The sequence below is a fragment of the Dromiciops gliroides genome, chromosome 6 (genome assembly GCF_019393635.1).
Source record: "Dromiciops gliroides isolate mDroGli1 chromosome 6, mDroGli1.pri, whole genome shotgun sequence".
Taxonomy (NCBI): Eukaryota; Metazoa; Chordata; class Mammalia; order Microbiotheria; family Microbiotheriidae; genus Dromiciops; species Dromiciops gliroides.
This window is the reverse complement of record NC_057866.1, coordinates 9,796,118-9,818,569: the sequence shown is the minus strand read 5'-3', so window position 1 is coordinate 9,818,569 and position 22,452 is coordinate 9,796,118. Positions and strand designations below refer to the sequence as shown.

General features: G+C 41.9%; 1 protein-coding gene across 1 annotated transcript in view; it reads right to left on the bottom strand.

Annotated features, from left to right (window-relative positions):
* LOC122731788 (solute carrier family 22 member 20-like) overlaps nucleotides 1-3,297 on the bottom strand; it is a 33,422-nt gene extending 30,125 nt beyond the window's left edge. The window contains exon 1 of the mRNA XM_043972063.1: nucleotides 2,944-3,297. Coding sequence (XP_043827998.1) covers nucleotides 2,944-3,297 — 354 coding nt within the window. The remainder of the gene's footprint in view (nucleotides 1-2,943) is intronic.
* Nucleotides 3,298-22,452: the final 19,155 nt, after the last annotated feature.

Genomic DNA, 22,452 nt, shown 5'->3' with positions numbered 1-22,452 from the left:
ATAAATGTGAATGGGATGAACTCTGCTATAAAACAGAAGTGAATTGCAGAGTGGATTAAAAACCAGAATCCTACAATATGCTGTTTACAAGAAACACATTTGAAGCAGAGAGATACACACAGAGTGAAGGTAAAAGGCTGTAGAAGAATATGTTGTGCTTCAGCTAAAGTAAAAAAAGCAGGGGTAGCAATCCTTATCTCAGACAAAGCACAGGCAAAAATAGATCTCATTAAAAGAGATAAGGAAGGAAACTACATATTGATGAAAGGTACTATAGATAATGAAGTAATATCAATATTAAATAAGTATGTGCCAAGTGGTATAGCATCCAAATTCTTAGAGGAGAAATTAAATGAGTTACAAGAGGAATTAGACAGTAATACTATACTAGTGGGGAATCTGAATCTTCTCCTCTCAGAATGAGATAAATCTAGCCAAAAAATAAATAAGAAAGAAGTGAAAGAGGTGAATAGAATACTAGAAAAGTTAGACATGATAGATGTCTGGAGAAAATTGAATGGGGATAGAAAGGAATATACCTTTTGCTCAGCAGTACATGGCACATTTTCAAAAACTGACCATGTATTAGGGCACAAAAATATCATAGTCAAATGTAGAAAGGCAGAAATAGTAAATACATCCTTCTCAGATCATGATGCAATAAAAATTACATGTAAGAAAGAGCCATGGAAAAGTAGACTGAAAATCAATTGGAAACTAAATAATTTTATTCTAAAGAGTGAATGGGTCAAACGACAAATCATAGAAACAATCAACAACTTTATCCAAGAGAATGACAATAATGAGACAACATACCAAAATCTATGGGATGCAGTCAAAGCAGTGCTTAGGGGAAAATTTATAGCTCTAAATGCTTACATGAATAAAAAAGAGAAAAAGGAGATCAATGAATTGGGCATGCAACTTAAAAAGCTAGAAAAAGAACAAATTCGAAATCCCCGATTAGATACTAAATTAGAGATCCTAAAAATTAAAGGAGAAATTAATAAAATTGAAAGCAAGAAAACTATAGAATTAATCAATAAAACTAAGAGCTGGTTTTATGAAAAAACCAATAAAATAGATAAAATGTTGGTTAATTTGATTAAAAAAAAAAAAGAAAGAAGAAAACCAAATTACCAGTATCAAAAATGAAAAGGGGGGGGGGGGCAGCTAGGTGGCACAGTGGATAAAGCACCAGCCCTGGATTCAGGAGGACCAGAGTTCAAATACAGCCTCAGACACTTGGCACTTAACTTGCTGTGTGACCTTGGGCAAGTCACTTAACACCAAATGCCTCACCAAAAAACAAAAAACAAAATGAAAGGGGTGATGTTACCACCAATGAAGTGGAAATTTCCTTTTCCTTTGATGTTTGTGGGATACTGGCCTAGTAGCAGCATTGCTGGCACAAGGAGTGAGTATGCATAGTCTTATAACCCTTTAGAAATAGTTCCAAATTCCTCTCCTGAATGGTTGCATCAATTCATAACTCTTCCAAGCAGTACATGTGTCCCAATTTTTCAACATTCCCTTCAACAATTCCCTATTCCCTTTTCCTTCACATTAGCCAAGCTGATAGGTGTGAGGCGGTACCTCAGAGTTGTTTTGATTTGCATTTTTCTTATCAACAGTGATTTAGAGCATTTTCCATGACTATAGATAGCTTTGATGTCTTCTTCTGGAAACTCCTTGTTTATATCCATTGACTATTTTCAGTTGGGGAATGAATCATGTTCTTATGAAATTTGATTCCATTTTCTATATGTTTGAGAAACAAGTCCTTTTTAGAGAAATTTACTTTAAGACATTTTTTACATAGTCTTCTGTTAGAACTCTTCCAAGACTTCAGGGGATTAGTTAGTTGAAAAAAGTCATGGCCCCAGCAGATTAGGACAGGATGTCACACTACACATTATATGACCCTATCAGTACCCACCCTGTGGCTATCAGCATGGCTCACTTCCTTCTTTACTGGAACTTACCAACCACTTAGTTGTATTCTTCTGGGATGTGGCCTCAGACATAAAATAATATTTAATCAGTAAGTGGATATGTATTACGGGATAGAATCAACAACTTGTATATCAAGCATTTTTGTCACTAGACTCTAAACAGCCTCTCAGGCTAATAGCTGAGGTTTATTGAATACAAATTCATTCACTTCTATGAGGTCAGAGAACCAGAGCATTGCTGAGCTGGCAAGGACCTCAGAAGACGCCTAGTCCTTCACAAACAGGTACTGGAAACCCCTCTAGAACAGCCCTAGGATCTGTTCATCCAGTACCCCACATACAGTCAGTTGTAACCACATAAACTACTTAGCTCACCTTTGTCCACTATAGGACATATAATACTTCTTAAATTGTGAGATTACTGAGTATCTCTGCCTTATATACTTCCAGGAATTTAGCCTGGTTCTACCCTGGGTCCTTCTACTATCTCACAGAGAAATGTGGGTGTTTTTTCTAATTTCAGTCTAGCCAACACCTGGTTCAGGCTGAACTCTTGTCCTTGGCAACAGAGGAGCAATATGGCTCCGGGTCCCCAGCATTCCCCAGGAACCAGTCTTATTTGGTCATATGTGTGTATGTTTTACTGCACTTTGGCTCATGGTTTGGAGCATAAGATATCCAATCCCAAACAAGTGAAGCCACACAAAACACCCAGAAGGCCTCATTACTACTCTGGTCAAACTTCCCCTCTCCCAGTCTCTCAGTGCAGCCAGACTGAGCTAGATGGCAAAGAGGGTCCCTCACACCACGGAGTGAATGCAAATGCAAAACAACTTGCCCAAAGACTTTGCCCCAGACTTTTTTCCTCCTGATTTTCCTGGGAGGAGTTCAGTGTGGGAAAAGAGAATTGGGATTTTGGTGCTGTTTTCTGGATCAAAAGGTAAAGGGGAAAGTGAGGAATTTAACAAAGCAGCTCCTTTCTACTGACCTCAGTAACAATAGATGAGGATAATTCACTCTTGTCATAGACCCATCCATCCAGGCAGTCCTCAGTGACCAGTCTTGTCTGCTCTGTGGCATTTGGATTCAGGAGTTGCCACTGAAGTTCAGTGAACCTGAGGCAGGTCTCAGGCTTTCCATGCTTATCCATGGGAATGGACACTTTCAGCAGGTCAGAGTCCCTGCCATCTCCCAGAAAAGGAGCCTCAACACTTGTCTGGTTCTGGAGCCGACAGTGGTGTTCTGGGACCACTGCAGTGAAATTCTCTAAGTAATTTTGACAAGCCACCAATATCCCAGTAATGAACATCAGTGCAGTCTGTAGGACCTGGAAGTGCCCCATTCCCCCAATGGTTCCAAGTAACTCTGAGAACCCCATACTGACCCTTCCCAGCCTCTGGCAGCACTGGCTTCCCTGCATACAACGCTTAGTTTTGGCCTCTTGGACTGACTGCCTCCTGCCCCCAGTCAGGTTTTATTCAGCAGCCCTTGGGCATTTGGCATGATTTCACTGCATTTAAATTTCATTTATCCAACATCATTGAGCAAGTCTGAACATTGGTGCATTTTATATGGCACACATACACCTCAACTAAGTTTAAAAATCATTTTGTAAGCTTATTGCCATCTTGTCATTTTACATTACTTTCCCTTCCAATAGATCCCATCTCCCTCACCAAATCAAATAGCCATCCTTTACAGCAAAGAAGAAAAAAGAAAGAAGGGTGTGGGAGGGAAAGTAGTTGAACAAAACCAACCTACCCATGAAGTTGGTCTGACAAGATGTACAACATTCTGTTTCCATAGTCTCTCACTTCTACAAAGTAGAGAGCAGCATATTCTCCTATCTCATCTTCAAACCCTAACCCTAACCCAGTACCTAGAAGATTTTTGAAGGGAGGAGGAAGGGAGAAAAATTTGAACCTAGAAATCTTATAAAAACAAATGTTGAAAACTATCTCTACATGTAACTGGAAAATAATAAAATACTTTTATGGAAAAACACTAGAGAGCATAGGGATAAAAAAGCCTTCCTTAAAATGATAAGTACTATTTATCTAAAAACCATCAGCCAGCATTATCTGTAATGGGGATAAGCTAGAAGCTTTCCCAATACAGTCAGGGGTGAAGCAAGGATGCCCATTATCACCCCCATTATTTAATATTGTATCAGAAATGTTAGAGATAGCAATGAGAAGAAAAATAAATTGAAGGAATTAGAAAAGGTAATGAGCAAACAAAACAATCACTCTTTGCAGATGATATGATGTTATACTTAGAAAATCCTAGAGAATGAACTAAAAAGCTACTTGAAATTATTAGAAACTTTAGCAAAGTTGCAGGATACAAAATAAACATACATAAATCATCATCATTTCTATATATTACCAACAAAGTCCAGCAACAACAGAAAGAGAAATTCCATTTAAAATAACTGTGGCCAATATAAAATACTTGGAAGTCTACCTGCCAAGACAAACACAGGAACTATATGACCAGAACTACAAAACGCTTTTCACACAAATAAAGACAGATCTAAACAATTAGACAAATATTAATTGCTCATGGGTAGGCCAAGCCAATATGATAAAAATGACAATCCTAAGTAAGTTAATTTCTTTATTTAGGGTTATACCAAACTATAAAAATATTTTATAGTTCTAGAAAAAGTAATAACAAAGTTCATCTGGAAAAACAAAAGTTCAAGGATATCATGGGAATCAATGAAAAAATAAAATAAAAAAGAAGGAGGTATAGCATTACCAGATCTCAAACTGCATTATAAAGGGGTAATTATCAAAACAATCTGGTACTGGCTAAGAAATAGAGAAGTGGATCAGTGGAATAGAATAGGTACAAATTACACTATAGTAAATGACTATAGTAATCTAGTGTATGGGAAGAGTTCAAATTCAGTATGAGGAGAGTTAATTGAGTGACTGCCATAATATTGGGGTTCAGAATATAATGGGGGGGGCAGCTAGGTGGCACAGTTGATAGAGCGCCTGACCTGGAGTCAGGAGTACCTGAGTTCAAATCCGGCCTCAGACACTTAACACTTACTAGCTGTGTGACCTTGGGCAAGTCACTTAACCCCAATTGCCTCACCAAAAAAAAAGATATATATATAATGGGAGACCTCTAGGTCTCTCAGATCTGATAAGAAAGGAGATCAACAGCCTCTTTTCCACAAACAAAACAGGTTTTATTAATGGGAACAAAATTTACAACACAAACTCACCACCACCCAGAATCCACAGCTCCAAGGAGAATCAGCTGTGCAGTCTCTCCTGGCTCGGTCCAAAAGCCAACCACACACCAGCTCCTCTACCTCTTTCTACCAAGTGAAAAAGTGCTATAGAAATGTACTTACCCTTCGATCCAGTAATATTACTTCTAGGTTTATATCCCAAAGACATCCCCCAAAAGAGAAAAAGACCTATTTGTACAAAAATATTTATAGCAGCTCTTTTTGTGGTGACTGAGAATTGGAAATCAAAGAAATGCCTATCAATTGGGGAATGGCTAAACAAGCTATGGTATATGATGGTGATGGAAAATTATTGTGCTATAAGACATAACAAGTGGGGGCAGCTAGGTGGCACAGTGGATAAAGCAACAGCCCTGGATTCAGGAGTACCTGAGTTCAAATCTGGCCTCAGACACTTGACACTTACCAGCTGTGTGACCCTGGACAAGTCACTTAATCTTCATTGCCCTGCAAAAAAAAAAAAAAGAAAGAAAAGAAAGAAAGAAAAAGAAATGACAAGCAGGATGATTTCAGAAAGGCCTGGAAAGACTTATATGAACTGATGTATAGTGAAGTGAGCAGAAACAAGAGAACATTGTGCACAGAGACAGTAATATTGTTTCATGAAGCACTGTGAAAGACTTGACTATTCTCAGCAATACAATGATCCAAAACAATCCCAAAGGACTAATAATGAAGCATACTCTCCACCTCCAAAGAAAGAACTATAAATAAATATATATATATATATATATATAGAGAGAGAGAGAGAGAGAGAAATATATAGAGAAATATATGGAACATAGACTGAAGCATGCTATTTTTCTACCTTTTTTCATTTTTTCTTTTATTCAAGTTTTCATATACAAAATGACTAATATGCTCATGTTTTATATAAGCATACATATATAAGCTATATCTGCTTGCTGCCTCAGGAAAGGGGAGGGGAGGGAAGGAAAGAGGGATAAAAATTGGAACCCAAAACTATAAATAAAAATGTTTATTCCTTTAAAAAAAAAAAAGAATCTTGCTGGATAGTGATTTTTTTTTTTTTTTTAGTGAGGCAGTTGGGGTTAAGTGACTTGCCCAGGGTCACACAGCTAGTAAGTGTTAAGTGTCTGAGGCCAGATTTGAACTCAGGTACTCCTGACTCCAAGGCCAGTGCTCTATCCACTGCGCCATCTAGCTGCCCCTGGATAGTGATTTACTAATTCACTGTAAAGGGCACAAAAATAATCATAATATTTGAGCCATAATTTCCTTCTTAGAAATATTCCATTCAAAGCAAAAGGTCGTAAGTTTAAATATTTACATCACAATATTATAATTGTAATTAGATAAAGTTAAATTTAAAACGTAATTCATTAAACATGTAATTGGTTAATATTGGCCAAATCTAAGAAATATTAAGATATGCAAGACTTCAGACTTTCCACTTGGGATCACATAGTCACTCTTTCTCCTCGTTCCCTTACCCACTTTTTTTTTTTTTTTTGGTAAGGCAATTGGGGTTAAGTGACTTGCCCAGGGTCACACAGCTGGTAATTGTTAAGTGTCTGAGGTCGGATTTGAATTCAGGTCCTCCTGAATCCAGGGCCGGTTCTCTATCCACTGCTCCACCTAGCTGCCCCCTCCCTCACCCACTTTTTCTCCACCTCTCCTTCAGTGGGACCTGGTATGTAGGCAGAAGTCACTGAAATCAGTTGTACGGACAATACAGGGAGGAGGATTCCAGATAGGAAGTGTTGCTTTGGGGATACTCTCTGACAGGTAAGTGAAGTACTCATGTCAAAGTAGGTGTTCAGTTAATAAACAAAGGTACTTGAAATGCGATGGTACCATTATCTATCCTAGCTTCTAAAACAGATGTCCCAAGGGAAACTGACAAGGAGGCAGAACCTGAGAGACTTCATGAAGTCCTCTTTCTCCCCTTCTGCAAACAACCTCCCAGTATTCAATAATGGCCAGGGATCCTTTCGGGGACATTTAGAACTCATTTAGACTGTTTCTTCCTCAAAATGAATGTGGCCAATGCCTCTGAACACAAATGAAGCAATGCTGTTGACTAGATGCACCACATTATTTTCCAGACTATGAGGACCACTACTTGAGCCACAGACCAGCCAGAATCCCAGGCAGGGGACTTTTTCTTGTGAGTGGTTTCCTTGAGGAATAAGCCATCCACCATGGTTTCTGTTTCCAAGAGTACAGACATTACTGTCACTTTATTTGTTGTAATTCCAGAATACCTTTGAAAATGGTTATATTCTTTCGCACTTCCAGTAACAATATATTAGGGTACCTATCTTCAAAGGACCCCTCCAAAACTGACCATATCCATTCAGGATCATCTTTATGTTTGTTTCGGTTTGGTTTTTGCAGGGCAATGAGGGTTAAGTGACTTGCCCTGGGTCATACAGCTAGTAAGTGTCAAGTGTTTGAGGCTGGATTTGAACTCAGGTCCTCCTGAATCCAGGGACAGTGTTTTACACACTGCACCACCTAGCTGCCCCTATCACTGCTATCTTTGCCAAGAAGGCCCTGAATGAAATCACAAAAGAGTCAAATGTTATTGAAAACAACTGAACAACAAAAAAAAGTGCTTTATAAGCCTTAAAGCACTATAAAAATTCTAAAGAGTCTCATTATTAGTATTATTGTCATCATTCTTACAAATAATTGGTGAGAAGGAAAGCTCCTTGAAGCCAGTGATACTGCCAGTCTGACACATAGCAGGAGATTAATAAGTATCTGCTGAATGGAAACACTGGTGTACTTGCGCTATCCAGCTGATGGAAGTTAAGCTCCTTGAGGGCAGACAGGGATCCATTTCTGTGTATGTGCCTCCACCACCTAGCACAGGGAGTGCTTAGTAGGTTACAGAGCAAATATTTGTTGAAATATCTACTGTTGAACCACTGAGCAACAACCAGTGGGTGGCCAAATTCTTGTCAGTCCTGCTGATCCATTCTCTCTGCACTTCAGGAAGCCTAATTGTTTGTCTTGCTTTTCCTTTAAGCCTTAGAGTGGACCCCTACTGAGAGACGGATCCTGGTGAACACTTGTAATTCATATGCCTTCACTTTTGGACACATGATCCTGGCCGGCTGGGCCTACCTGGTCAGAGATTGGCGCTAGCTGCAGTTCTCCATTTCGGGCTCATTTGGGATTGTGCTCCTTTTTTCTCTGTATGTGGAGAGGACAGCAAAGAAACGTTCTAATCCTATAGTCCTTGAGTTCTGTAGCATTTATTAAGCACCTACTATGTGCTGGCCCTGGGCTAAGGACTATCAAAGACTCAAAGTGGAGAGGCTGAGGGGCAGGCAAGGGGACATTTCTGGGGGAATGTGGCAGGGAGAAAGGCTGCTTTGCAAAGCTGCTCCGAAGCCCTCCTAAGTCTTTCTCCTCCTCACTGGCCTTGTACTGTAGAGAGAAGGTTCTGCTGTGCAATGCAGGATGGTGCCACCAGGCCCAAAGAGGACTGCTCATGCTTCTGGGAACATGAGAGCTCCACCAGGGCCATCTGTCAGAACTCCCTGGGTTTCATGCACAGCTAAGAATCCAGAAAGGCTATTTCCTCTGTGTGCCAGGCCCAGCAGACTCCCACACTGATTTGACTCTCCCCAAGAGCTGCCCTATATAGAGCACTTTCAGGTTTCCAAAGGGTTTCCCCCATCTCATGGCACTGGGGCTCGCACAACAAGCCTGGGGGGAGGTGCCATTATTATCCCCATTTTGCTGATGAGGAAACTGAACCTGAGGACAGTGAGTAAAGTTCATGTGGAATCTCTGGTGCTCTGGGCATGCTGGGTCCCCCCTCAGAGGCCTGTGAGGAATCCCTGACCAGTACCCTGGGTGACCCCCGGGCCCTGGAGCGGCTACATCCCCAGGACAATCCCTGAGGTCTGACCCTGAGAAGCCCTAATTTTCTTCCAAGCTCAGGGCAGGTGCCACCCTCCAAGTGACACATTTCAGCTGCTGCCACCTCTTGGGGGCTCCCTCCCCACCCCTACCAAGGACTTCAGATTACTTGGGGGATAGTCTGAATGAAATTCCCTGTTCACAAGTCACTTCCCCTCACAGAATGCAAGCTTCTGTAAGAGAGGGAATGTTTGTAATTTGGCCACTCTGTCCAGGGGCTGGCACTGGGGCTGGCACATAGTAGGCCTTTGGACATGCTTATTGGCTGATTTACTCATCAGTCAGGATGTCTTGGGTGACTAAAAGCTGCCTTGCAAGGTCCCTTTACAGGCCCAAGGTTATTTCTAGTCTTGATGAAACCATGTGGGCACATCAACGTCAGTGCCAACCAGCCTTTCCAAGATGAGCAAGGAGGGGAATGTTAGTAGATCTATCCATGCCCAAGGAAAGCTTATACCAGGAATAGGATCCCTCAGGAGCAATCAGGAAGGGGACTCCCCCTCTGGACCACCTTCCTGAGTCTGGGGCCTACCTATTTTGGGAATGTATCCTTTGGGGAGGGAAGTGGTCTGCAACTTATCCCAATAACCTCTGCCCACTGAGTATGGCTCTGGAATAGAGCCATTGATAACTGTAATCACACCAGGGCCAAGGGGGCCTCCCTGTGCTTGGGTCCACTCCTCAGGCCTTTTCCTTTCTCTCCTTGCTCTCTCAGGGCCCTTCCAGAATCTGCTTGTTGGCTAATCACCCACAACAAACTCGATGCAGCAGTGAAGACCCTTCGGAAGGTGGCCTGGATCAATGGACACAAGGAGCAGGGGAGGAAGCTCACTCTGGAAGTAGGGCCCAGGGCAATCCTCACTGCATCCATAACCCTGTTCCCAAGAATAGAGTCCCAGAGGGCATTGCTAATTTGGGGATTTCTACCCAGTCTGTTTTTAAATGAATAACATCTTCTGGGTTGTGAAGGTAAAATATAGACCTCACACAGAAGGAAAGTTAAGGATAAAGCTAGTATGGAAACCACTTGGCAGGGGTAGAGAAAATGTTTCAGGCAGCTGGGATGAGCCCCTTCTTATCGCTGAGCCCTGAACTTTGCACTGAATCTTCTATCAGCCAAAGCAGAGCATTCTGGAGTAGAAAGCTGATGTTTTGAGAAATCAAACATCTCTCTATTTCGAGAAATACTTTCCCTCCTGCTAGTGGCTTGAGCTCCTAGTGTTGTGCTTTCTTTAGTGATTAACAGTGAAGAGTCATTTTCTCTGTCAACTTATAGAACTTCTTCTAAAGATATATTTGCTATGGTGACATAAGAAGAGGCATTATGAGCAGGTAGGTGGAGCGGTGCTCCGGAGACCAGATCTGGAGTGAGGAAGACCTGAGTTCATATCCAGCCTCAGGAACTTACTAGCTATTCAATACTGGGTAAGTCACTGAGCCATGTTTGCCTCAGTTTCCTCCTCTGTAAAATCAGCTGGAGAAGGAAATGGAAAAGCACTCCAGTGTCTTTGCTAAGAACACCCCAAATTGGGATCATGAAGAATCAGAGAGGACTGAAACAACCAAACAACAATCATATAATGAAAACACTTGATACCCTCTCAAGTCTCTCTCCTCCTGCCCCCAACATGTATAACACACTCTCTAGATCAAGTATCCATTGATTCTAGGAGAGAGTGGGCTCAAGCTTAGAAATCAGATGTGGAAATGCAGGAACTCAAAGCTTTTGTTTGGGAGAAGTCATTGTCTCCCATTCATATGGTGCTGAAGAAGTTCCTCTTGAGTTTGGGGTAATTTCTCTGCTGAGCTCCTTGTTCAGTTAAGAGTTCAAGGATGAGGTGGGTGCATTGGAGTGAGGGTGAGCATCATAACAAAGAAGACGGAGTTAACACTGAGCTCTTGAAATAGCTTCTTCTATGACTGCTTCCCCTAGCCTTACTTACAGAAATTGCCTCCTTCCATTCTTGATTTTTTCAAAAAAATGGGACCTCTTCTATTTAGGTCATACATCTCTTTGGAGTGTATTGTGGTATATTCTGTAATGTGCTTCTCTTATCCAAAATCATGTCAAACTATTTGTCCCATCTCCTGGCAGCTTTTTAAAAATAGGGGCCCTTATTCCCACATCAACAAGCATTTATTAAGTGCCTACTTTGTGCCAAGCACTTTTCTAGGCACTAGGAATACAAAGAGCAAGACTAAATCATCCCTGCTCTTGCAGAACTTACATTTTCCTACTCAGACCTAAGTGAAAAATGTACCAAAAAACTGGATTTCTTTCACATTTTTAAGTCATGTCTGACTCTTTCTGATGCCTTGTGAAGTTCTTTTGGCAAAGATACTGGGGTGGTTTGCCATTTTCATCTCTATAGCATATTACAGATGTGGAAAATGAGGTAAACCAGTCAGGTGACTTTCTCAGGATCACACAGCTAGTAAGTATCTGAGTCTGGATTTGAACTCAGGTCCTCCTGACTCCAAGAACAGCACTTTATCAACTATATCAACAATGGGACTATTAGGAAAGATTTCCTCTAGGAGATGGCTTGTGTGATGATTCTGGGAAGAAGCTTGGAATACCAAGAGATAAATGGATAAATCCTTGGGGGAATTTTCCAAGTGGGTTCTGTTGGAATGGATGCCACATAACATAAAGGCTGATGTCCTGAGTGATGGTTTTGCAAAAGAAAAAAGGTTCATTAAATGAAAGGTTATCTCTTCTTTCTTTCTCTATATCTGTCTATTTAGGTACCTAGACAGCTAAGATCTGGAGTCAGAGGACCTGAGCCCAAACCTCTCCTCTCATGCTCACTGCCTCCGTGACACTAGTCAAGTAATTTATGCACCAGATACCTCAGTTTTCACCTAGGTACACTAAGAGGATTGGGATAAATGGTCTCAGTGGCCTCTTCCAGGTCTATATTTATCTCCCTATGATCCAGTGCACATGGAAATAGAGTCAATAACATTATGGGATGGTTAAATGAAAGGATAAGCCAATGACAACCAGAGATAGGTATAGCTTGAGTTTGCCTGATGGTTATATGCAGGGCTTGGCATTCAGACTGGTAGCATGGTTCCCTACCATGGTGGTATCTCTCAGAAAGTTGATATAAAAATGATCCCTTCATTCTCCTCTCCTCAAGACCCTTGAACCCAAGTATTTAAGCCAACTTATCCATCCTTTCCTCTCTTTCCTAACTAGGGGGTAACATCTTATATTCAGGAAGACCTTACATCTGTGAAGTCAAAATCTATTCTCAGAAACCTTTTCCAGAACCCAAGAATATGCAAGATAACATTGTGTACTGGATTTGGGTGGTAATTGAACTTCATTTACACATACACACACACAGAGGAAACCCTTTTATTTATTTTTTGCAATTATGTAAAACATTACTATATTAATCATTCTGTACAAGAAAACTTGAATGAAAGAAAAAATGAAAGAAAGTGAAACATAGCATGTTCTGTGTTCAGCCTGTGTTCAATTGGGGCAGCTAGGCTACTTGCACTCATAGATTTCCCAATGCAATTCCTTGCAGCTGTTATCATGTCTCATTGTGGAAACCGCTTAACCTTCATCTTTGGTGCAGTTTTCTCTGGGTACATGATAATCACTGACATATTTGTGCTTCAAGGTGAGAAATTTTTCATTGAATGTACTGCACTATTTATTTTTTGTTTTTGTTTTTTTGCGCAGGGCAATGGAGGTTAAGTGACTTTCCCAGGATCACACAGCTAGTCAGTGTCAAGTGACTGAGGCCAGATTTGAACTCAGGTCCTCCTGAATCCAGGGCCAGTGCTTTATCCACTGCACCACCTAGCCACCCCCATCTGTACTGCACTATTTATAAAGTATTTAAAATGATTAAGTGTTACGATTGTGTTAGGCTCTAGTACAACACAGATGAAATGAAAAGCAATGAAACTATTCTCTACCAGAGGTCTGAATGTGGAACAGGCTTCATAGGCGGATGGCCAAGTAAATAGTGCTACAGGATTGTAACAGAATGTTAGTTGCTTTCCTGAATATGAAGAATATATGGGAGCTGATGCAGAATGAAATAAGATGAACAAGAAAACAATACGCATGAGTAGAACAATGGAAGAAGTAACTACAACAATAGCAAAAAGATGATCATTATAATGATCAAAATTCACCATTAAAAGAGAGGAAAAGATCTTTCCCCATCCCTTACTACCAAGGTGAGCACCTATGTGTGCAGAACACTACATATGTTATCTACCCCAGGAGACAATTGGTTACATTTGCTGGAGTGGTTTTATCTCATTCTTTTGGGTGTTTGTGAAAAGAAATTATTTCCTGGGTAGAAAATGGAGGAGGAGGGGGCAGCTAGGTGGCACAGTGGATAAAGCACCGGCCCTGGATTCAGGAGGACCTGAGTTCAAATCTGACTTCAGACACTTGACACTTACTAGCTATGTGACCCTGGGCAAGTCACTTAACCCTCATTGCCCCACAAAAAAAAATAAAAAAATGGAGGAGGGTTATATATGGCAATGAGTAGCATTTAAAAAACAAAGACATCACTAAAGAAATCAGTAATCTGCCAGAGTTCAAAAATCCCATGTTATTTCATGTACTGTGCTCACTCTGACCATTCTCTTCTCTGCTCTGTTATGAAGCTTGAGGAGTGGGAGAATGTCTAAATAACTGTCTGCCTCTAAACATCTAGGGCATCATACAAGCAGAGGGACTAGCTGCAACTCCTTAAAGAATGACCAGGAGGGCAGTCGTTTTGGTAATTGAATGGACAGTGAGCACTGAGGGATGCAGGTGAGACTCAGCTTTCTAAACTGAGTAAGAAATAAAAATAAAAAGCAAAGAGTCAATAACAAGTGAATTAATAAGAGCTACAGGAACTATGAAAAACTCTCTGTCCTGAATGTAAATGAAGGAGGTTGCAAATGAAGACCAGGGAGTCAGAACCACCTGCTGAGCTGGAATACACTGCTGCTGACTCATTGTTTGTCCTCAGATATGGCTGCCCTTAGGTTGACAATCAGTGTGCTTGGGAAAGGAGGTATGGGACTTTTGTTTTTATGTCTTCACCTCTTCACACTGGAACTCTACCCAACTGAAGTCAGGTAAGAATTTAAGGAAAGTGGGACCAGAACATTAAAGGTCAATGATGGCAAACTGTACCGATCAAGGATTCAGGCAGGTGTGGATGTAGGGACATAGCACTGAAAACACAGCCCATGTATATTGAATTCAATTCAATTGAACCAATACTTACCAAGTGACTACTAGGAGCCAAACACTGTGCTTGGCACATAGGAGAGAAAGGCAAAGAAAAAACCCATCCTGTTTTCAAAGAGCCTCCATTCTATTGACTTTGCATTAAATTTGAATATTCAAAGTATGGATTATAATGCTGAGGTCAAATGATTCAACAAACATCTCTCTATTCTATGGTGTGGTTTGCCTTATTTGCCTAAAGAAGAACAATACAGTGAATTACATAAGAAAAAGGCTTAGAAACCAGTCTGAAGAATGTCTGGCTGTGGCACACTAGAATACAGACACCAAAAAGTCTTTTTATTTTGCATTGGAGCCATATAAACTTGCTGCTCCTTAACAATATTTTGTCCAGGTGTTAGGCCAGCCACTGCAGTGATCTTCTCCAACTAAAAGGTAGAGATGTTAGATGTAAAGTCTCTGAGGAACAATGAAGAAAATATGTTTTAAATATCGTGATATGGGAGAGGACATATATTGGGATAAGGAAGGAAGGGAAGAAGACACAGAAAAGGAAAAGCAAGGAACTATAAGCAAGGAGCAAACCCTTTCAGGGCCCCCTCTGTACAAGGTGCTGATTTTCCTTCTCTTTACTAGCAGTATTATTCAGTCATTAACAAGTTTTGCCATATCTCAATATCCATTGCAGAAAATTCCTCCAGAATTTATTAACTCACTCACCTGCAGATGCCTGTCCTTTCAAATCCTTTGCTGCCAAATTCATTATTCTACCAACCGTTTCTCTCCACAGTCTGAATTTGTCTCCCTTTCAAGTTGAAACCCCCTTGATCACAACAGTAAAAGAGAACCACAAAGGGAACCCTAACACAAAACCATCATGTAATATGGCTGAGGGCTATAGACATCAAGGTAACAGGGGGAAAACCCCTTCAATGAAGTGAGAGGAGCTGGATTCAAATCCTACCTGGCTCTGATGCTAACTACATTTGAGACATTGGCCAGGCACTTCTATGAGACTCAGTTTCCTCCTCTGTACAATGAGGAAACTATTAGACTACATCTTGTTAGGACTCTTCAAACTGGAGATTTGTGTTTCTGTGACATGTTTTGTTAACAATATCATAATTCCCTCCCTGTGCTATATTCAGGAACTCATACAGGACCTCTGCAGGTTCAGGAGTTTTTTAGTGAGTGGGACCACAAGGCTTGGGAGCTGTGAAAATCACTTAATCATCTTGGGAGCTGGCTACCTTCCAGGGAAGAACATTTTGTACAACATCACTAAGATAGATAACAAAATTTAAATTCATTACTGTATAAAATGCTTTATTGGAGGTTTTGGAAGCCTACATGGGCCTGGGGTAAGAGGAGGAGGAGTATGGGAAGCTAGGCAAACCTAATATTCCCTGACAAAATGGGAAGCAAAACTGCATTCCTTGTGACATCCATGAAGGGACCAGCAAAAGCACTTCAAGTTTCACTCCCAGGGATGGGAAGGTGTTGTAAGGCCTACGCTAAGGCTGCCACTTTGCTCCTCCTCTGGGAATGTTCTAGGGAAGTTTCCTTCTTGCTTTTAGTACAAGAGGGTGCATATATTCAGTTCAATTCAATATCACATATACTTGTTGTCCTACTGTAGTGGTTAAAAATAAAAATGATTTAATGGCTCCAGAGAAGTTTGAACTCTTCACATATTCTTCAATAAATTGTCCAAGTGAAAATCAAAGAAACAAGCCTTCCATTGAGTTTATATCAGATCGTCTGGAGGTTTACACACACACACACACACACACACACACACACACACACACACACACAAACATATATATATACATGCATACATACATGCATACAAATGTATATATCTATGTGTACATGTGTGAACAGACACTATGTAGAGTTCAAACCACTTTGGGCCCTAGAACTCTATGAGAAGGACAAGAAAAAAGCTTCTGAAGGATAAATTAATGCTCAGAAGGTTACAGGACAAGGGGCAGGAAGGTGTCTCAAAGTTCCTCTGGATCTTGATAGTACAAGATGTAGCCCATCACTTTGAGGTCTCCCAGTGGTACAGAATTCATTAATGCCAAAGCTGGAGCAGGCAGCTTTTAGCTCTTGGATGAGTGACCTGCTCCCCCTCATCTCTCGGCTGCACAAGGGCACTGAATGAGGTAATTATTGAGATCTAGCCATTAAAATTCTCTCCTATTATGGAAAGGACACTGAGCTAGATTTGGGGCAGGCAGCAGAAAAGCAAAGCAGTCCTTCAAGTCACTTATATCCTAACTTTTGCTCTAATTTTGTTCACTTACAGGCAGCAGGGAGTGAGTCTTGGTGGTTTAGCAGCAAACGTTGGCAGACTGCTAGCTCCCCTTGTATTCATCATTGGCAACTATAGCCCTGTTCCGCAGCCTCTCTTATTTGGAGGAGTGCCTATCCTTTCTGCCATTGCTGTCTCCTTCTTGATTGAGACCCATGGCCTCCCGCTGCTTCAAACCATCCAAGAGACAGAAAACAGGTGAGTCCCTGACTCCTATCAGTGGAAGTGTAACTGGAAAATGAGACCAGGAGTGTATCTTTGAGGATCTTCTTTCCCCTGGGCTCAGAATATGTAAGAGTGCCCAGGGAAATACACTGGGTAGTTATAACAACAAGCCCAAATTCCAAAGCCAGTCCCTAAATCTCTTCTTCCCGTGCATTGTTAAAATAAGACAAACATAAGCATTAAACTAAAGTGACCATTACTGGGAATAGAAATCCTTAGCCATACCACAATTCATTTTTATAGATATACCAAAGGGTTCACTTCAATTATCTCATTAAAATACCTGTCATTTTAATTTGCCTTAACAAATACCAATTAAATACCTACCATGTGTAATGTAGGGCAGGTAGATGGTAAAGGGATAGAGTACTGGGCCTGAAGTCAGGAAAATGTATATTCCTGAGTTCAAATCTAGCCTCAAATACTAACTAGCTATGTGATTCTGGGCAAGTCATTTATCCTTGTTTCTCTCAGTTCCTCATCTGTTAAATGAGCTGGACAAGGACATGGCAAACCACTACAGCACCTTTTTTTTTTTTGCAGGGCAATGGGGGTTAAATGACTTGCCCAGGGTCACACAGCTAGTAAGTGTCAAGTGTCTGAAGCTGGATCTGAACTCAGGTCCTCCTGAATCCAGGGCTGGTGCTCTATCCACTGCACCACCTAGCTGCCCCCTACTACAGCATCTTTGACAAGAAAACTCCATGCAGGCTCAGGAAGAGCTCAGGAACAAGTGGACAATTGTCCAAAGTAAAGTCTTAAATAGTCCTCCTGCTCCTCTAGTGAGAGGCAGCTGGGGATGCAGTGGCCATATCACTGGGCCTGGAGACAGGACAACCTGAGGTCAGACCTGGCCTCTGACACTGAAACATGGGAGAGACATTGGACAAGTCACTTTACCACCCTGAGCCCCACTTTCCTCATCTTCATAAAGAGGGGCAGGTTCCTTTTGGCTCTAAATCCATGGTCCTGTGTCCCTTCACCATCATCAGCCTGCTTGTCAATGTCCTTTCTCAATGTGATGGCCAAAACTGAGCACAATTTTTCAGACTGAGTGGGATAGGAGACATCCAATATGGCTTTCCCCTCCATGATGGATGTGGACATTTCCTTATTCCCTTAGCAGGAGGGCAGTGTGTGTGTGTGTGTGTGTGTGTGTGTGTGTGTGTGTGTGTGTGTGTGTGTGTGTGTGTGTGTGTGTCCATGTTAACTCTGATCTGTTCTCCCATTGCCAACCAGAGAAGGATCACCCCTACTCAGGTGCACTCAGATTCTCTCCAGGTGCCCGTGGTTAGCTTGTGGGGGAGGAATACACTGATCTTACTCAGGACTTCAGCTCTTGAGCTTTTCACTGCCCTGCTGCTCCTCCCCCATCTCTCCCCCCACTCCATAAGCCCTTTCCTGTTTCTTTCATGCGGGATTTCCTTGAGCCTTTTGATTGTTGATTCCTTTCAGTCATGTCCAACTCTTTGTGGCACCATTTGGGGCTTTCTTGGCAAGGGTGCTAGAGTGGTTTTCCATTTCATTCTCCAGCTCCTTTGACAAATGAGCAACTGAGGCCAACAGCATTAAATCACTTGCCCAGGGTCACACAGCTACTAAGTGTCAGAGGCCAGATTGGAACTCACATAGGTGAGTCTTCCTGATACAAAAGTCCAGTGCTCTATCCATTGGGCAACCTAGCTGTCCTCCCTGAAACTCTACCAATACATCCTTATTTATATAACCAGCTAAATGTCCTGATGATATTTGTAAACTAGGGACTTAGCCATTTCCTTCACAATAAGGCAAAAGATGTGATAACATCATAGTCACTCACATATTAAAATAAGTATGGAAATTATAAAAACACCTTCATCTGCACATAACATTGCATCAGTTTCTCCTAACTGTGCACACATTTTCTATGGGGGAGAATGGGCACACACTTAGAGACAGCTGCCAAGGAGTCACATGCAAGAAGAAAATCTACATCCTGCAAATAACCCACAGCTTTGCAATTGTAATATACCTTCACATCCTCCCTTCTTTTTTTCTTTCTTTTTTATTTGCAGGGCAATGAGGGTTAAGTTATTTGCCCTGGGTCACACAGCTAGTAAATATCAAGTGTCTGAGGCCAGATTTGAGCTCAGATCCTCCTGAATGCACCACCTCTCTTCCCCTTTACATCCTCTCTAGTCCTGAGACCTGTGCAGAGAAATTCCTTTATGGACTTAGTCTCTGTGTGCAACAGATGCTTCCTCTTCCAAGCTCAGTTGGCCCAGGCTGTGCTTGACTGACACTTCACTAGCTCCAATGTCTCAGCCAGCCTGGTTGATCTGCTCTGCTACTTCTCTGAGTTTCTGCTGTGAAGCTGTCCCTCTGCTTGCTTGTACATACTCCTCAAGACCAACTGTTATTTTCTTTATGTTCTTTTCATTTTTATTTAAAGTCTTGTGTTCCAATTTCTATCCCTCCTCCATTCTACCTTCCCCCTCTCACATGGAGTGAGGATCATCATAGCCAAATTCAGGAGTAATTGCACTAACCTTCACTTCCAGCCTGAAACTTAGAGGATACATTTCTGAAATCTGTTCTTTGCCCCTCTCTTTCTCCTTTCTGTGTTCAGACACTGGTCACTATTGGAAATGACCCTCTCTTAACTAAATATTACTAACAATATTCTCATCTTCTATCTATGACCAGTGAAATCTACATTTGTCCCTTATCATCCAACCATTCTAGTGTCTATATCTTGCCAGGACACACAGCTTGTCACAAACACTGTCTCAGAGCTCTGGGTCTGCCTCTCAGAACTCATGCTCAGACAAGTGAACCTTGAAAACAGACAACTTAGTAACAGACTCCTCCATATGAAAGGGTAGTTCCTTAAAAGGACAGGACCTTGCACAGGTATGAACTCAATCTTCTCTGTGGACATCTTTTTCCCACACCCTCCAATGCCACACTAGATTGAATGTCATCTTCCTGAAGGCAGGATCTATGACACTTTTTATCTTGGTGTTCACAGTGCCTTGTGCATAGTAGGTGCTTAATAATAGTTGGATAAACTGATCGTGTTGACTTGATTTGTTTTAAGATTCACCATTCTCAGCCCAGGTTTCTTTGCAGATAAAACCTTCCTGATCCAAGATTCTAGAGTCCTTTTTTTCCAGCTGGAACAATCTTTCCTTTTGATGCCTAAGGGCAGAGTGGCATTGTCTCTGTTCCTCCTTGACCGGGATTAAGAGGGCACAGTCTCTAAAGGGAAATGCCAAGAAATCTGTTCAGGCAAGACCAGCCTTGCTTATGCCTGAAGTGCCACAAGCTGAGAGCACAATTTGACACTTTCCTGTGGGCCTTCAACCATGCTTCGGAGGGAAGCTTTGTTATTTTTTTCTTATTGTGAAGTGTGATCTACATTTTCTGGATTAAGAAGTGTACTTTGGCCTGGTAGAACTTCCCTGCAATTCAGCACATGAAATAAAGTCTTAATTGTTAAACATCATACTTGAAAATGAGTGCAATAAACAATGAGGGGAAATACAATTTGCCCCCTTGGCTGGGTGGTGTGGGAGACCCTCTGAGACCTTGTGCCCTACCTCAGGACATACCCATAGATCTTCACAGTTTTCTTCCTCTGGGATAGTCTATTTGGGTTGGTCAGGTGCTGAGGCAAACAACAGTTGTCCCATTCATTATCTGCCTGACCTGGCAAGCCAGTGTTGTCTTCTAATAAGAGGTGGAAATACAAAGCAAGGTAAGGAGCACCATATACAGATAAAGCAGCCCTTTGATCCTTCTAGCTCCTTGGGGAACATACAAGGGGACCTTGATTAGGGGAACCTCCCTCCACTCTGGGGAAAGCATCTTTAGAGAGAGGACCTGAGTGCAAATCCCAGTAGTGCTACATCCCATGCCTATGCCCTTAAGGAAGTCACTTATTCTCTCTGCACCTCAGTTTCTTCTCTTGTAAAATAAAGGGGTTTAATTAGATGGCTCTAAGGTTTCTGCCAGTGTCTTCTTCATGGGCCTGCTCTTCTCCCAAAGTCCTGCCCCGATACTAGCAAACTTCACCATACCTGAACCTTGTAACTTCCAACTAATCCCATGGTACATTTAAATCCAATGACACCCTACTTCTCTCCACCTTACCCACACATAATCACACAACCTGCATAGGTTTCTCCCTATTCCAATACATCTTCCATGCAGCTGCCAATGTGATCTTCCTAAAGCACAGCTCTGACCCCTATGCAGTAAATTCCAGTGTCTTCCTTTCAACTCCAAGATCAAATATAAAATCTGCTGTTAGGCATTTAGAGCTGTTTATCTAACTCAGTCCTCCTTGCTCTTCCTGGTACAAGACACTTCCCTATTCCAGGCATTTTCTCTATCTCCCAATGCCTGGAACCTTCTCTCTCCTCAGCTCTGCCTCCTGGCTCCCCTGGGTTCTTTCAAGCCCCCACCAAATCCCACAGAAAACCTTCCCTGACCCCCCTTAATTTCTATGTCTTCCCCTGCTGATTATTTCCCTCATCTTTCTACCTCAAAACCAGAGAGAGGATATTGGAGGTGCAAGCAGGCGCCTCTGAGAGGTTAGCCCTCTGTCAAGCTGGAGATGGGGCTGGAGACCAAAATATTCAAGGATCAGCAGCAGAATTGGACTCTTCTGTTAAATTCCAGCCTTTCTGCAGTTAATCACTGAAGCAGAGCTTCTCTTCCAATAAGCTGGCTCCCACTCAGTCCAGAAGTCTTCCTGCTGCCTCCTCCCCAAAGGGCTGCTTTGCAGCTGGCCTCCAATCAGTGCCCCCTGGTGGCCAGTCATTCATCAGTGAGGCTGGTGAATTTGTACAGTCCTCCCTGACTTAAATCCAATTCACTGCAAATCCTGACATCACCTCCAGACCTCATGGTCCTCTTTGAGAACAAAGGACAAACAACAACCAACATTCTGTGAGTAAGAGCTGCCCCACTGGGGACCCAAGTGGCAAGCTTCAGTTGGGTAATGCAGCTTCCTCTTCCTCTCCCCCTCCCTCATGTTCTTCTGTCCATAAAGAGAATCATATCCTTACCTGTGGGTGCTCTGCCCAATGGAACATACGTTGCTATTGCTTAAACCACTTGTCTTGGGGTGTATGGCCTAGATTTTTTAAATCCATATCTTTTGTGTGTGTGTGAGGTAATTGAGGTTAAGTGACTTGCCCAGGGTCACACAGCTAGTAAGCGTTAAGTGTCTGAGGTCGGATTTGAACTCAGGTCCTTCTGAATCCAGGGCCGGTGCTCTATCCACTGTGCCACCTAGCTGCCCCTAAAGCCATATCTTAACCCCAAATCAATCTGACTCTCATAGACTGGTCCCAGCCCAAATCTCATTAGCCCTTGTTTGGCCTCTTAATGTCTGAGTGAGTGTAACTGGCAATTGCTTCTGTTTTGAGCAGAAACCTTAAGGATCTTCCCCTCCCAGACTTTTTTATTCCTTCCTTCCTTCCTCATTCATTTATTTGCTTGTTTTGACTAGGTAAAGGAGGCCATTTTTTGCCTCATTTCATACCTAGCCTTAATCATTGAATGG